The sequence below is a fragment of the Bicyclus anynana genome, chromosome 1 (assembly GCF_947172395.1).
Source record: "Bicyclus anynana chromosome 1, ilBicAnyn1.1, whole genome shotgun sequence".
Taxonomy (NCBI): Eukaryota; Metazoa; Arthropoda; class Insecta; order Lepidoptera; family Nymphalidae; genus Bicyclus; species Bicyclus anynana.
This window is the reverse complement of record NC_069083.1, coordinates 4,295,436-4,312,778: the sequence shown is the minus strand read 5'-3', so window position 1 is coordinate 4,312,778 and position 17,343 is coordinate 4,295,436. Positions and strand designations below refer to the sequence as shown.

General features: G+C 34.4%; 2 protein-coding genes across 8 annotated transcripts in view; both read left to right on the top strand.

Annotated features, from left to right (window-relative positions):
- The window catches only part of LOC112048194 (mucin-4), a 131,181-nt gene extending 116,081 nt beyond the window's left edge, over positions 1 to 15,100 (top strand). Inside the window, exons 2-17 of one of the 7 annotated variants that reach the window (XM_052883413.1) lie at positions 371 to 575; positions 1,227 to 1,431; positions 2,050 to 2,327; positions 2,402 to 5,092; positions 5,455 to 5,606; positions 6,256 to 6,407; positions 6,989 to 7,035; positions 7,138 to 7,344; positions 7,873 to 9,876; positions 10,559 to 10,654; positions 10,840 to 11,033; positions 11,142 to 11,367; positions 12,299 to 12,591; positions 13,071 to 13,215; positions 13,295 to 13,493; positions 13,571 to 15,100. In XM_052883413.1, coding sequence (XP_052739373.1) covers positions 371 to 575; positions 1,227 to 1,431; positions 2,050 to 2,327; positions 2,402 to 5,092; positions 5,455 to 5,606; positions 6,256 to 6,407; positions 6,989 to 7,035; positions 7,138 to 7,344; positions 7,873 to 9,876; positions 10,559 to 10,654; positions 10,840 to 11,033; positions 11,142 to 11,367; positions 12,299 to 12,591; positions 13,071 to 13,215; positions 13,295 to 13,493; positions 13,571 to 13,729 — 7,253 coding nt within the window. In that variant the 3' untranslated portion in view covers positions 13,730 to 15,100. Of the gene's footprint in view, positions 1 to 370; positions 576 to 752; positions 861 to 1,226; positions 1,432 to 2,049; positions 2,328 to 2,401; positions 5,093 to 5,454; positions 5,607 to 6,255; positions 6,408 to 6,988; positions 7,036 to 7,137; positions 7,345 to 7,872; positions 9,877 to 10,558; positions 10,655 to 10,839; positions 11,034 to 11,141; positions 11,368 to 11,766; positions 11,993 to 12,298; positions 12,592 to 13,070; positions 13,216 to 13,294; positions 13,494 to 13,570 lie in introns of those variants that run through there. The other 6 variants (XM_052883419.1, XM_052883410.1, XM_052883425.1 and 3 more) reach the window with 6 other exon arrangements.
- Positions 15,101 to 15,745: 645 nt separating this feature from the next.
- Positions 15,746 to 17,057, top strand: LOC128198368 (ionotropic receptor 21a-like). Its single transcript, XM_052883468.1, has one exon. The coding sequence runs from the start codon at positions 16,213 to 16,215 to the stop codon at positions 16,969 to 16,971; it is 759 nt and encodes a 252-aa protein (XP_052739428.1). The 5' UTR covers positions 15,746 to 16,212; the 3' UTR covers positions 16,972 to 17,057.
- The last annotated feature ends 286 nt before the right edge of the window (positions 17,058 to 17,343 follow it).

The window sequence follows — 17,343 nt, the reverse complement described above, 5'->3', positions numbered from 1 at the left end:
AATATTATACTATTGAGGATTACTAGAAAACATATATATATCAATATTGTACAGACCTTGTGATCCGAAGGAACATAACTGGATTAACAAGCTAATTCATCTAAAGTAGGTTACAGTGTTTGTTCTAAGAAATTATTAGATGAAATTTTCAACTCGGAGTTGGGATTTGGTGGTGTTACACCTGGTGTGCCTCAAAGAGCACGTTAAGCCGTCGCTCCCAATCATTATCATCAACATAATGATAGTGGTTGTTAAAGAATTAATCCTTATCTCCTCTTCGTTTATAGGGGGAGTCCTGACCCTGTGTTACAAATAGTCAAATAAAGGTGTTAATAATAGTGTTAGTAAAGATGAGTTTTGTCTTTTCCAGTATGCCTCGCAGCGAAAGACCGTTCTCGGCAGCGCTCCGGCCCCATCAGGAGCGTGCCAGTAGCGGCTGACATCAAAAGAGAGGTGGACTTCGACTGTCCTGAAGAGTTCGGCTACTATCCCCACCCCAGCGACTGCACGCTGTACTATGTGTGCGTGTTCGGCGGCGCGCTACTCGAGTCTTGTACTGGTGGCCTTATGTACAGGTAACTTTACTTCTACTACCTTATGTGACACTTCGACTGCCCGGAAGAGTTTCAGCTACTACCCCCATCCAACGAACGCTGTACTTTGTGTGCGTGTTTGGCGGCGCGCTACTCGAGTCTTGTACTGGTGGCCTTATGTACAGGTAACTTTACTTCTACTACCTTATGTGACACTTCGACTGCCCGGAAGAGTTCGGCTACTACCCCCATCCAACGAACGCTGTACTATGTGTGCGTGTTCGGCGGCGCGCTACTCGAGTCTTGTACTGGTGGCCTTATGTACAGGTAACTTTACTTCTACTACCTTACGTAACACTTCGACTGCCCGGAGGAGTTCGGCTACTACCCACACCCCAGCGACTGCATGTATCTGTGACTGTGCTCGTGTGTTATAATGGTCGCCTTGTCGTTTTGATACCCTTCGATATAGAGTAAATACTTTGTATAGGTCGTTTTATTCAGAATATCCAACTGTTTCTAACTTACTGAAAGACAGATCTACACTAATATAAAGAGAAAGGATTTTTAAATCTGTGTTGATTTTACGACAAATATGCGATCTTTTGGTGATGTCACAAACTATTGTTATATTGAGATAAACGATACATTTCAAAATCATACTTGCTCTAATCGTATTAATTTGAATTCCAGCCACGAACTCCAAACATGTGATTGGCCGCGTAACGTAGGCTGCGACGCCACCGGTGCCGTGGTTGCCGAAGACCTGGAGCGCATCAACGAGAGAGATCCACCACCGCCGCCTCGACGCAACCCGCCGCCGCCGCCCCGCGCACAGCCCAACCCTGTCATCACATCGCGGGGACAACCGAAGTTCAACCGACAAGAATACGAAAAGGTAATTTGCGTTCATCATCATCGCCGTCGTCGTCGTCATCTTCGTCGTCCTCATCATCTTCATCATCATTATCATTATGTTCATTATCATCATCTTCTTCATTATCATCACACTATTGACAATCTCTCTGGCACACTTGGTACTGCTGTGGTTCTTTACAGAGAGTTCTGGATACGAGTCCGTTTAGGCTCAGGTCTGGTCTGGTGGTAGACTTTGGCCATGGCTGGTTACCACCCTACGGGCAAAGACGTATCGCAAAGCGATTTAGTGTTCTGATACGATTCCGCGTAGAAACCCTCACAGGTTTTAGGGGTAGAATAAACTTGTAGAATAAACTTACCTCTTATAAGTTAGCCCGCTTCCATCTTAGACTGCGTCTGACTTAACATCGGATGAGATCGCAGTCCTGGGCTAACTTGTCATAGAATTAAAAACAAAAAACACCAGCTCATGGACAGCCACTTTTGGTAGGCTTTTTGCAAGGACATTCGACCACAACTACGCTTTCGCCTCCAAAAACAATTAGTTTACAATTCGATTTTTTGATTATAAATCAAATAGACAATAAAAGATTTTCAATTGCATAAACAGCTAATATATTTTTTTAATATTTTTCAGCAACAACAGCTGTATGCGGAAGTGGACGACTTACCTCCAGTTGAAGAAATTGAGAGTGATAGACAACAGAGAGTATACAGAGGACAACCATCGACAATAGGACAAGTCCAAAAGGACAGAGATGGTTATGTTTCTCAAAGTAACTCTGGAAGATCGTTTAACACAAACATCATACCTTCGTCGATAAATCAAAATAGTAAAATAGGATCATTTTCTTTTGGAACACAAGTTGATGACCGAAGGACAGCCACAATAACACAAGCGCCTCAGACATACAGGTAAATTGAGTTTTAACATTTCTAATTCATTGTGTAATGGATGATAAACATTAAATTGACTATCGTGATTTCAGAGATGAAAAAACTGACAACGTAACTGACTCAATCGACAGACCTAAAGACTTTTTGACTGTTATAAGTAAAGTAAAAGACATCACTCAGAATACTCTTTTAAGGAAAAAGAGAGACGTTTTAGTTACTTCTACAAATAGTTCTAAATTACCAGATAAATTATCGAAACGAAGTGATAGTGAAAATGAAAATGACAATGAAAATGACCAAGTTATGGAATACATTGAATTCGATGAACCGTCAAGTGAAGATGACTACACCGAAGAAGATTTAGAAGACAGTGAAAGAGGAAAGAGGCAAATACGCTTTTACTTAAAAAATGGGTTTAGACAACCTGACAAAATTTGGCCCAATTCAAAACCTATAAAACTTATTAACTTGCAACAATACAATTTCAATCCTAATTTACAAAATCAAAGACTAGTCTATAACGGTGAACATAATGCTAATATCCGAAAACCGGCGTCAAATAATAACTTTTTTCCGGCTGCTAATTCTTATGTTCCTTATCAAATAGATAATAATCAAAATAGACCATTTAAACCAAGTATACCTGACCCAATAAAACAGAAGAACCCTCAGTTTAATGGAGGTACTCAAATTATTACAAAAAGCCCCCCAATATCGTCTTTGAATAATAATCAGAATCCGTTTTCTGCATTAGCAGGAGGTTTTTATAATAATGCATTGCTAAATATTCATAATACCAATATACAGGCAGGCCATTCAACTAAACAACCAAGTTTAGCATCTTTTTCTGATTCGTCTCATCAATCTAGTTCAATAGTTACAGGAAAGCCATTACAAATGTCATCTTCCATACGAACTCCAAATAATTACCGAGAAAATAATGTAAGACAAAATGAACCTCTTAAAGATAATAAACAAGGTAACAAAGATGAAGATTATGAAGAAGAAGACTTGGGGTCTAGTGAAGAAGAAGAAGACTCTTCACGTGAAGAAGAAAATGATGACCATAATCAAAACTTTCCAGTACAATTTGGTTTACCTTACAGTTACAATAATCCTCGCCATAAATTTAATAAAATAGAAAACCCTTTTGCTAATCCGGAGTTTAATTTTGATACTTTTTTGGATAAGCTACGAGATGATCACTATTCAATTGTTGGAGTAACTACACAAAACCCTACCACTAAAGACGACCACAATCCATCTAAAATAGCTAATAATAATGCTGTGTTTACTACTGCTTCATATCCAGATAAAAATTTGCACTCGTCGACCATAAAAAATGGACAGAACACCCCAAGACCATTTACAGCATCTGCTGAAATTAGTAGTACTGGAGCTACACTACAGAGATTTGTAAGTTCTACTCCTAATCAAGGACAGACATATCAACAACAACTAATTCAGAGACCTCAAACAGTACCTCAGAAATATGTTCAAAATACTCAAGAGCCTGTACTAATTAAAAATTATAATAAATTACCTCAAACAACACCCACGATCCAAGCAGAAAGTTTGAGACCTAATATTAAGCCACCAAATTTTAAGGACGATCGTCAACTGCCTCTTAGTTATAGTTTTAATACGCCTAATGAGAATATTCATCAGCAATCTTATGCTCTAAGACAACCAACATATTCGCAGACGACGCCAATGGTTACACAGACGCCTTACTTAACTGGACCTGGCACAGCTCCACCAACTGGTTTCTTAATACCTACAAATCATAAGCAAGTTACATCACGGCCACAATTATCGTCAAGTACGCCTAACTTTGTGTCGACCACCCAAGCTCAAAATGAGAATCCATTTTTAGCGTTTATCCGGTCAAGTCCTAAACCTACGTCATTAGTAGATGAACAACTTTCTGCGTTTAAAAATTATTGGAAAACTCTTACTTCGGGTGTAACTCTTCCAACCACATTGCTTCTTAATCAAGGTACAGTTACAGAAACTCCGAAACAAGAAAATTCGTACTATCGAACAGTTCCATCATCGACTCAGTTGCCAGTAAAAAGTAAAACTAGGGTATTAACAACGTCTACCACAGCATCACCTAAACGTAGGCCAATACCAAAGCCATCACCAGAAATGAATGACTATTATTATGATGAAGAAGATGAACAATATTACTATGAACCTGCTGTTAAACCTAAATATATGCCAAGTTCGGAAGTCAAGCCCCAGAGACCTCTAATGGCACAAAATTATAAGGAGTATGATGATATTGGGTATACTGAAAATACGAAGATTAGTCATTCATCACCAAAACCGGGAACACTTAATGTACTTAAACAAGATTCTGTGACCAAAAATCATAATGATTTATCAGTTGTCACTAAAACTCCATATAAACAGATTAAAAATATAAATGGAAAAATTCCCGTACCTGTGCTAGTCGACTATGTAAGTCCTTCAAACAATCAGTATATTTCTCGAAATAAAACAGTTCACCTAAGAAAGCCTAGTCATAATCCTAATACATTGCGTCCTCCCAAGTATCTAAACCAGACTACTTTGCGTCCTTATACTGTCCGGCACAGATTAGCAAAACCAACGACTGAAAAGTATCATATAACTCATGGAGAAAATAATAAACAAACTAGAGAAAGAGTTCGCCACCAAAACATTGTAGCACAAAATATGAAATTCACTACACCTCGTGACAGCTATAAACAAGAGACTCGTTTTACTAAGACTAGTCATGACGATAGAACCAACAGGTAAACAATCACTTAAACAAGCTAACTAACGCTAAATTGGTGTTGTACAGCACTAAGACACACTTAAAAATGTTATTTAAAGCACATCTTTAGTTTTCTCTACTATTACTATCTCTTCTTATTTCCTTTATTTAGCTTTAAACCGACTATATGACAGCTGTTTAACATGTACATTTACTGCCTATTCATTAACTACCAATTAGTAAAATGACTACTGGTTTAAAATGACTAATTTTGACTAAGTTTACTACTAGACTGTAAATATTGACAATTTGTTTATATAAAACTGTGTTATTTATGTTTGTGTTATCCATAATTTCAGGGTTTTGTTTTATCTTTGATTTTTATTTAAAATTTTTCAGTTTGGAACCAACAGAAAGTATTACGCCTACCTCTTATTCAGCCAGCCCTCGACCTAAAATGCTGTACAATGGATCACAAACATACAATGCTGATCAGTATGATCCTTATTACGCTGTTTATGATGAAGATGGTGAATTGTACAAAGATACAGGTGAGAAAAATACAATTCACTATCTTACCCGATATCGATCATGCGAACAAACTTGTAAAATGTTATTGTTAACCTTGAAACCATTTATGTAAAGCGTATTACATTTTTGCTGTTCTCTTCTAATGTAATACAAATTGATTGTTATAAATAGGCATGTCTATTAATTTATATTCTATCTTTTGTAATACAAGATTTGTGACAAACAATAACTAGTAATTTTCTTTAATTTTACACACATATAATTTTAACCGTAACAATACTGAATATTCTAGAATTCTAAACTTAGTATTAAATTTACTTAATTAATAAACTACTTGTATTTAGCACATCTTCATCTAATTGCACATTGTTTTTCTAATTAATTTTATTATTTATAATTTTCAAACTTATGAGAAAGTTTAATTAATAATAACAATTAAATTTTGTTCTGTCTAATCAAAATGAAATTATTTATTTACACCTTTTATTAAAGTATATACTCGTATATTCATTCTCTAAGAGGAAGTGTTTAAGCAATGGATTAAATGTTTATAGTTCAATTACTTTTTAATACCTCACACCTGTAGTAAATCTAGTCAATACTCTTAATCACCCATAACTCATAATATGTTTAACGGACTAACGGGTGATTGGTACCGGGTGTTGGCAGACTATGTTCAGCAATATAACCAGGCTTCGCTTCGGCCAGCAGTCCAGCAGACGTATCGAGGAACCCCTCCACCAGCTCGGCGACCGGTTGAAACTTACACCCCGAGGCCAGTGTTAGCTGATGATTACGACGATGTCCTTATTCAGCCACAGGTACACGCAGTTTTTTTAACTTTACCAAGACATTCTAAAAAGTCGAAGCATGTGAGATACTTTTGACTTTCAAAAGTATCTCATATATAAACGAATCAATTTTGTGCCATTTAACATTATTTTGTTCCTTAAATTTAATATCATATGATTAGATAGAGCCGTGGAGAGCGCATCTAGACAAATTCTAGAGAACGAGTGAAAACAAAGCGACAATGTGTCTTTACACGAACCATCTAAGGCCACTGTTGTTTTCTTAATTAATCAAAATCTATTTAACATGAAAACAAGAAATTTGGTTTAGGTATATATTATAAGGTTTTTCAACAAAACCGTGACAAGTAATAATTTAAAAGGTAAGGTAATAACAATACGTCATAATTATATTTTATTCTTTTGAGAATATGTTTAGACACACAATGGTAAAATAACTAATACTATTTTATTATGAGGGTTTACTTAAGACTTACCTATATTATAAAGGTTTTTGTAGTAAAATTATATTACAATAATTAATTTATTGACGGAGATACAAAAAAAAGTTGAGTGAAAGTTAAAATAATTGTACTTCTGATAAATTTCAGATAAGCAACCAGAATCAGTACCAATCTTCCATACGCCAGCAGACAAGGTAATGTTTTTTTTTCATACAAATATTATGTTATTACTTATTTACATAATATTAACTGAAGAAGATGTATAAAAATATAATTTTATGAAATAAATAATTCAGGGGCGATGGTAACGAATTGGGCTATGATCACATTCCAAGCAGCGTGAGGACGACTGTTTATGAAGCTAGTTCCCCACGCACAACTCCTACTACGACTAGCACAACCACTACTACCACAACTACTACCACCACTACCACTACCACACGTCGTCCAACTACTACTGCACCCTATACCGAAGCCATGACTCCAGCTCGGTATAGCCCAAGGTACTACAAAAGAATGATTATAACTCATGTTGAATCATAAATCATCAAGGCCTAAATCATAAATACTCGTAGAAATTCATTGTCATTACTCAATTCATTTTTATTCATCATTATTTTCATTTCCACTTTCACTTCATTACATAGTTCATGGCAAACAACCTTTGGACTGACAAGTATTTTGTGTTACTAATCCGGGTTTGGTACTAATTTTATGATCGGTTTAAAGGTTGTTATAATATCAGGAAGCAGTGCTATTTTGGTAATGAATTATTTATTTTAATTTATTATCTCTTCTTTGTTACTTCTTTATGTTTTCTGCCTTTTTATATGTATTACTTTATATGATTTGGCTTTTGTAGTATCTTTATTAAAATGGGCAGATTACTAATTAAATGTAGTAAATACCTTTCAGATATCCGTTAATATTTGGAAAAATCATAAATTGATTTTAAGATTAAGTTTATAAAGATTTTTTATAAAGGATTTTTCATGGAGCTGAATTTAGAATCGATTCTTTATATTTGACAGATCATCGTCCGATGAAAATCCCATACGCAATCCTGAAACTACTACGAACCAAAATTCTATTGATAAGTCCACTTCTTCGCTCCCCTCTACTTTATCACCTTTCATCAACTTTTCATCCCTCGCCAAGCCTTTTGAAAAGACAGATAACTCATATAGGTTAAACTTACAATCGACTGAAAAAATTCCGACTCGTAGGAAACCTTCTCGTGTGACTAACAATAATAATGCTGTTAAATTAGTACACCAATCGCCTGCTACGAGTGATAAAAAGTTAATTTCATTAACAACTGGTTTTTCAATTCGTAGAAATGTTAATAATACTAAAGATCCCTACACCTTAACTTTTATTTCTAAACCATCGGAAAGCTATTTCAACTCTAGAAACAGAAATATTCGAATAAACCAGCAAGTAAAAAAGCAACATATTCAAAAATTAGTCAACCTTACAGACGATAACCAAGATATAAGCGAAGCTTATAATGATTTCATTAAAGATGACAATAGCAAAATTAATGATAAAAGAGCTTCTAGTCTTGTAATACCAAGAATTAATGCTAGCCCAGACGCAAAAGCAGATAAAGAGCCATTTGTTTATCGTAAACCTGTGGTAGAAAGTACCACTTTACGACAAAAAACACAGACAACAACAACTCCTGTTATGGATAGTACAAAATACTATTTAAAAACAGTGTTAAGACGCCCAGCTCCTCCTGTAAATATCGAAGAACATACCAAAAGTAATGTAAATATTCCAACAACTACTGAAAAGAGTTCGCAAAATGTATACAAAGAAGAAGTGTTAGATGAAAACTATAGTCTCTCTTCTGATTCAAACTTATATCAGTCAGATAATACTTATTTTAATGATAAATACAACGAACCAATTATACTTCCCTACAACGCATACGAAAAACAAAGAAGTAATTTTAATAAGGAAGTGACTTCAGAAGATTATCCTTTTGGACTTGATGCGACGTCTCCACTTACTGTTGCAAAAAAATTGACTTTGACTACTCCAAAATTAAACTTAGTGAGTTCTGAAAATCCTTCAGAAAAAAAACCTTCTTACTATGTTTATCAAGTAGAAGATGATGTTTTGGCTGATCAAACTACAGAAGTATTTAATGTTAGAAATATTATTAAAAATATCTTAAACAATTTCTCTAGTTCCACCTCACGAATTGAGAAAAGTACCTCTACAACTTCCCGAACAACACCAATAACAACTACTACTACAACCGAGGAAAATATCGTTCGTATAGGTGTTCAAAAGAAAAAAACTACTTATTCTGACGAGAAACCTCTGAAAAGTATGTTGAAACATTTAAAAATTATCACAGAACCAACTTTCGTTCATTATATTTCACCAACAGTCGAAACAATAACATTTACTGGTTCGAACACACAATTCAATAAAAATGAATTTTCACCGACAACAACTGAAATGCCTCATGTAACTGATGCTACATTCTTAGATTCAATGACTCAAGCTGGTAGGCATAATATTGTGCCTAGTTCAACGTATACACCTCGTAAGGAAATTCATAAATCAAAGTTCAATAACTTTGCTAAAAGTAAAATAGAAAATGAGAAATCACGTAAATATCAAAAAATTATTGATGTTGACGGGCCTTCATATGATAGTAGTCGCAATAAAGAATATGAAGAGGACGGTGACTTGACTCATTTGACTGAAAATAATTCTGAAACTATTAAAACACCTACTGTTACTGAAAATGATCGACTTTATAATGACATTGTACATGACATCGCTTCAACTACTAGTACAACAAAATCGACAACAACTTTAAAAACTGAGATAGAGACTAAACCGACTACTAAAAGTATATCCTTCCCAACACGTGCCTCTCGTATCAATCCTGCAATAAAATTAGCTGTGGAAAACATTGGAGGTGGGCGCAGGAGTTACCAATCATCGTCCAATTGTTCATCAGACAACAGTCTGCAAGCGAATTCGAAATGCAACGAAATCAAATACCAGAGGTACTCGCCGGCCAGTAGTCTTTGCAGTTTAATGATATTTCATTTCTACTTACTGAGGGTGGAGGCTTCATACTCCTTACTTTCCGCATCGCGATGTAACTGGCATGACTCTATTTCCAAAACATTGATAATAGCACCCATAGCTAAACTCTGTCGCTTAGCATTCTTTCTTCATTACATTCTCATTGGGGGACTTCCAGTCGGTTGAGTTGAATTTCTGTATTGTTAACTCCTGACGCGACCATTTCCGTTTCCTGCACATTCTATTTAAGTTTTTGATAAAGCATGTATAATGTGAGTATGTTTTGATAATAATTTTTAAATATTTTTTTTTTAGTTTGCAGTAAAAAGTTCCTCAATGTAGTTTTCGACACTCTTCTAGCACCACATTACAATTTATCATTTAGTTCCATTTGTGCACTTAATGTAGTTTATCAAAATGAAATATTTGATAATTTTGATATACTATTGCATGGCGACTCTCTTTCAAAGAATGCGTTAGCAATAACATAATGTGCATTTTAATGTAAAATGCTTTATTCAATAATGAAAAGTGTTCTAATTTAAGGATAATAATTTCAAAGAAATCATTAAGAAAATTATTTCATTAGCTTATACCTAAATTCACGCATACTAATAAGCCCCTATAAATGAACATATTACTATAAAAGTTTTTTTGCAGGCCAAGCAGTACTAGAGGACGAGGCTCTGCTCATTTCTCTACTTCGGGTGGCTCTGAATCTTCGCCACAGACACCAAATAGAGGAACACCTCCAACGTTAGATTTACATTTTAAAAGTCAACATTCATGCGCTTCTTATATGATCGAATAATAATTGCTTGTTCATATACAATATAAGTCATATATTTTGCATATTTTTATTATAACCATTATTCTTCATTGTTATTTTCCTGCTTAATGGGATAAATAAAATATCACAATTTATTTTATTTTTGTAACAGTCGCAGTCGTCCAACATTGAAGCCTTCAACGGCCATCGTATCGAAGTCAGCCGATATACCTGACATTTACCTCAATCCACCAAGTCGACCAGAAGCAGTCTATCCACAACCAACTCCTGACAAGACAGCTGCAAAATGCCGAAAGGATGTGTGTCTCTTACCTGACTGTTTCTGTGGTGGAAAAGACATTCCTGGTAAGCCATATGTTGTGATTACATTTGAAACAGAAATTATTTAAATTTAATTTATGAAGTTCAATTATTAATAAAGTAGAAAAAATTCTAATCATATATGTACCTCAGGAAATTTACGAGTCAACGAAGTACCACAAGTAGTACTTATAACATTCGACGATGCGGTAAATGATTTAAATAAAATTTACTACGAAGAACTGTTTGAAAGGGGACGAGTCAATCCCAATGGTTGTCCTATAACAGGCACCTTCTATGTGTCACATGAATGGACAGATTATAGTCAAATACAAAACTTATATGCAGATGGCCACGAATTTGCCTCACACACTATATCGTAAGTCAATTAAATAGATGAGTTGATTTGGTGTAGCTGACTTACTTCTTCGGGATTTTCTATGGAAGTATATAAGTCGAATATTTAATAGGACCAGCTCAAAATGTTACCTATTATATGACTTTTACTTTATAACATAAAAATAGTACTTATAATTGATATTACTAATGGTATCATGGCCATCTATATATATTATATATTATTTCTTTTTTATTTTGTATTAATCCTCAGGGACTAATTTTAAAAATAATATTCTGATGTTTTTATTTCTTTTCTTTTCCCTTCTTCCTTTTTGCCTCTACCTTCTATTGCCTGTCATTTTCTTCCACTTCCTGGCACTTAATTAACACACCTGAAACCACGTGCACAACCACGTTCCGTATCCTGCCAAAAAAACAGGCGACTTACCGGTGGACAAGGTCCCGCAAATTGTACTGCTGACTTATGACGATTCAGTAAATGACCTGAACAAGGGATTGTACGCGGATCTGTTTGAGAAAGGTCGCGTCAACCCGAACGGCTGTCCCATAACCGCCACGTTCTATGTATCCCATGAATGGACAGACTACAGTCAAGTACAAAACCTATATTCAGCTGGGCACGAGATGGCATCGCACACAGTTTCGTAAGTTCTTGATAAGTGTACCTGTACCTGCACGAATTTCATTAAATGCACAGATTTAAAATATTACGTAAATTATGACGGTTAAATGTATACATTATCACAATAATAAATTATTTGACTCTTTGCCAGATTATCTTCTAATGTTTCTTCTCTATCAACAATTATTATCTAATGTTTCTTCTCTATTATAATCTCTATTATTTTTAACATGTTGGTGTGTGGTTTAATGAATTTCATTTTCAATTTTCTTTAATTTATATTAATAACACATACAGACTGCTCATATAAGTAAATATAAAATTTCAGTCATAGCTTTGGTGAACAATTTTCCCAAAAGAAATGGAACAGAGAAATTGGTGGTCAAAGAGAAATTTTAGCAGCTTACGGTGGTGTTAAACTCGATGACATTAGAGGAATGAGAGCACCATTCTTGTCAGTTGGTGGAAACAAGATGTTTAAAATGTTGTACGATTCCAACTTCACATATGACTCATCGCTGCCAGTGTATGAAAATAAACCACCGAGCTGGCCTTATACTTTGGATTATAAATTATTCCACGATTGCATGATACCACCGTGTCCTACGAAATCATATCCAGGTAAACTCAGTTTTAATGTAGATATTAGTATCGTATTCATTTTTGATGAAGGAATCAATTTCAGAATGAAGGTTGTTGTTACTATGATATAATTATACTATTTGTATGACAGTAAAATAGTAACTACTAAAGTAAAATACGCAGCCTAAAAGTAAGCGGCCTGTAAGTTGAACCATGCGCTGAACATTTTCACTGACAACTATCATTTTTGTTAAACTTACACGCCAGGGCCTAAACCTAACTTTAAGATTCATAAAGGCTAATAAGATAAAAAAACCACACTCTCTGGAACCCGTGGTTTCACCAAAGTTTCTGTAGAAATATCGGAATAAGAAAAATCAATTCGAGTTGTGCTGTTTTGTTGTGATTGAGTAACAGATTTCCAACCATCCAGTCTTTTGCATTTATAATCAAAGAAACCTTTTCTAAAAATTAAATATGAGATTTTTATTTAAATTTGTATACATTTTCGATTCTAGGAGTTTGGGAGGTTCCTATGGTGATGTGGCAAGATTTGAACGGCGGGAGATGTTCCATGGGAGACGCTTGTGCGAACCCACCTGATTCTGATGGTGTCTACAAAATGATCTTGAAAAACTTCGATAGACATTACACAAGCAACAGGTTATTAGTAAATCATTTGAGTGATTACGATTTTTGTTATCTCTAGTATCATTTTCATTACGTCTATTTTTTTTTACAGGGCTCCCTTTGGACTATTCTATCACGCAGCTTGGTTCACTCAACCTCACCACAAAGAAGGATTTATCAAGTTCTTAGACTTTATCAATAAAATGCCTGATGTGTGGATTGTAACAAATTGGCAAGCTATACAATGGGTTCGAGACCCAACCCCAATTTCTAGATTAAATAACTTTCAACCCTTCCAGTGCAATTACGCGGTAAGTTTGCAATAACATAAGACCAATATATCTTTTTCATTTAATAAATTTGCCAACTAAAAAACTGTTTTCTTCAGGATCGACCTAAGAAATGCAACAACGCTAAAGTATGCAATCTCTGGCACAAATCTGGAGTTCGATACATGAGGACATGTCAACCGTGTCCCGAAATTTACCCTTGGACCGGAAAAACAGGCATTAGATCATCACGAATCGACAACGACATCGAAGATTAAACAGACTCAGTTATTAGTTATTAACAAATTTCGCCCAACTTTTGTAATGATCCATTAGAATTTGCTTTTAGTTTTAAGCCAACGAGGCATGGATCATTCAGTAGTAAATTATTGTGAGTAGAAATTGTTTTGTCACCTTCACCTAGTGAGTGCCATTTAGATTTGATGGTCACAAAGCAAAAATTGTAAATTGTAAACAATTTCATCTTAGTTTAGGAGTAGGTAGTTACGTAATTTTACTAATTTGTTAGTATAATACCATGCTCCTTTTAGTTAAAGTATGATGTATTGGAAACTGTGATATTGTGTGTTTTCAATCGTTTTGAAAGAAATGCATCAGAAAAATAATGCTCTATTCAAATCGCTTAAATCATTTTAAGTACGATTTTGTCGATCCAATGATATTCTGCTTATTAGGTCTTTTATTTCATATTCAAATTAAATGTTCTTCTCTCTCATTTTGATTAAAAAAAATACGTTTTTTTAAGTAAAATATTTTTATATGAAATCACAAAGTGATATTTTACATAATTATCTTATAATATACTTTGATAATAACTACTCGTATTATCGACTTGGATTTCTATTGTTTATAATTCTTAACGTAAGCCATATTAAAATTTAGAAAAAAAAAGATTTCTTATCTTGCCAGCGTTGTGGTTGACACTGCCTTTTATACAATTGTAAATATAGTTAGAATTTTGTATGTGTTAAGTGCTAGGGTAGTATTTTATTGCGAGTTGTAGGCGCCAGTTGGATGAAAATGTGAAGCTTTGCGAATATTACGCTTAATTGAACAAAGTTTTTTTATATTCAAAATTATAATTTATAGCGTCGCTTAGACGTCTGTCTACATCGCGTATGTGATGAAGCACATGTGTATGTGACTGCTGATAAATTTAATACCTAATTAAAATTAGTTTACTGTGCTTTATCAAGAATGTAAAGAGACATAAACATTTTGGTTAGAAGCGTTGTATTAAGTAAAGCATCATTATTTAAAAATTGTCTTAACACTTTGATTTGATTTTCATTACACATTTTCTTTTCATACTAAGATTTAGTGCTACATTTGGTAGAAGCGCTTACAAGATTATATAATTATTTAAACAATCTGCAATATTTATAAGTCCTATTATTGTAAATATATTTAGGTTTAATATTTAAAATTGGAAGTTCCATATAATTCCAAAATATTCGATTGATGTTTGTCGGTACTTTCGGTTGATTCTATGTAACTTGGACATGACTCTTTTTTACTGGAACCCGTTTTGGATGCTGTGTGAACTTTTTGCGTACATCTTGATAATAAATTATCTCGTTATGTAACAAATGCCACCAGTGCAAATGAATAAAATATTATAATGCTAATTTTGTGTATTATTGAAGAAACCAATACAATCATACCAATAAAGCTTCAATAGCTTAACGGGAAATGGGTTGGATTTAATCTTCAATTGAATTTAAGGTCATGCTTTCGATTCCCTGCGACGATTGTGTCTGGATACTCACTCCTAACACAGTCCTTGTATGACTGATTGGAGGGGAAGGAAACGATTTGTGAATTACACAACGATTGATAAAAATGCACTTTTCCTTCTTTCAAGAACTCCTAAGCTGCAGAATCGGATTTTTGGTGGTGTTATGTCTCCTGTGACTGTGACGAAATTACCCTAAGCCGCTAGTTCCGGTCATTATTATTATTAACATTTCAACATTCGTCACTGAATCGAACATTGTTATCATTCTAAGTCCGACAACCTACATTGGAGCAGCGTGGTGAGATAAATTTTAAATCCCCTTTCTTATAAAGAGGAATGCTTGAAATGTCTGTAACGGGCAATTTAAATAGTTTATTTTGAAGCTTAAATAAAAAATAATATCGCAGAAGAAACCTTATATTAATTAATTTAATTTAAATTAATTTAAATTAATTAATATAAGTTAATTATAACTAGCAGGTGCATTGTTGCAAATACTACTTTCGCATTTCAAATTGATATCTTCATAATTGGCTAAGGCTTGAGCATCATATAATAATAAATGCGTCATGCCAAATTGTCTAGTTATCACTAAACTGAAGACGATCACAAAAAGCACGATCCGACTTATAGTTTTGGTGTGATTGTGCGGAAAATAAAGTCAGAATTTAGAGTCTGCAGTAAGTCCATATACCTTCCAGGTTTTCGTTACCTTACGAGTATGATGTACGCTCAACGTCATTTATGTATGTAGATATGTATTTTTTAGCAGTCTCTAAGAATTGCTTTCACTACCTCGAACCACAATACGTTGATTGTAGAATGACTTCATAAAAAATTAAATTTCAATCATAACACCTGTTCCGTGATATTTTATTGATCAAGGTTCATGAAAACTTATAAAAGACAGTGGTGTATACGGAGTTTCACCATATCTATTACTTGTGGTATACAAAATAACACCTACATTGACCTTCATTTGTAAATATTCTAAATTTTAAAATGAAAGCCTTATTAATTTTGGTATTTGGAATCTTATATCATTTAGCTTTAGGTGACTATAATGATAACTATCAATTGATACTTGGCCCAAAAAGATTGTTTACTAATGATAATAATCTGCGTGCAAATAATAAATATATAAAACTAAGTTCCGAAAAAGTAGTTCAAAGAAATGATGGAAAGAAAAGTCACGAAAATTTACACACAGGATCCAAAAAAAGACTGGTCGACCCTGTATTCCATGGACACCCAAAAACTAAGGAAGAAGTATGGCATGAAAACTTTCTTAATGAAAGTAAAATCTTTGATCAAAATCCGTCACTTATTAAATTAATTCATAATATAACTTTAACTTATTTGAGTGAGTGTACAACGGTAATTCTATATGATGATCAAATAAAATCCCACGAAAGCCAACTGTTCCAAGAATTATTCGAAAGTTTTCCTGTAACTTTTGTCCATGGATACATAGATGAGAATGATCGTGTACAAGAACCTAGATTGTTACAAGCTAATCAAGAATGCCTTCATTTCATTTTATTTCTTACTGATGTTCAAAAAAGTGGTAAGGTCTTGGGGAAACAATCCGAAAGTAAAGTTATAGTTGTTGCAAGATCTTCTCAATGGGCAGTGCAAGAATTTTTATCAGGGCCTGTATCGAGATTTTTTATTAATCTACTTGTTATCGGGCAGAGCTTCATAGATGATGTTCATTTGGTAAGAGCATTTATAACGATTTTAAGTGATTTTTTTTTATAAAAATAAATTACCCTATCAACCATAACGTTCTTGAAATTAACGTGTTGAATGTCCCTTCTTCCATCATCATCGTCATCATCAACCCATATTCGGCTCTCTGCTGAGCTCGAGTCTCCTCTCAGAATGAGAGGGGTTAGGCCAATAGTCCACCACGCTGGCCCTATGCGGATTGGCAGACTTCACACACGCAGAGAATTAAGATAATTCTCTGGTATGCAGGTTTCCTCACGATGTTTTCCTTCACCGTTTGAGACACGTGATATTTAATTTCTTAAAATGCACACAACTGAAAAGTTGGAGGTGCATGCCCCAGATCGGATTCGAACCCACACCCTCCGAAATCGGAGGCAGAGGTCATGTCCACTGGGCTAT

Excerpts from the sequence above, each read along its gene's own strand:
- LOC128198368 (XM_052883468.1), top strand. The coding sequence starts at position 16,213 with ATGAAAGCCTTATTAATTTTGGTATTTGGAATCTTATATCATTTAGCT.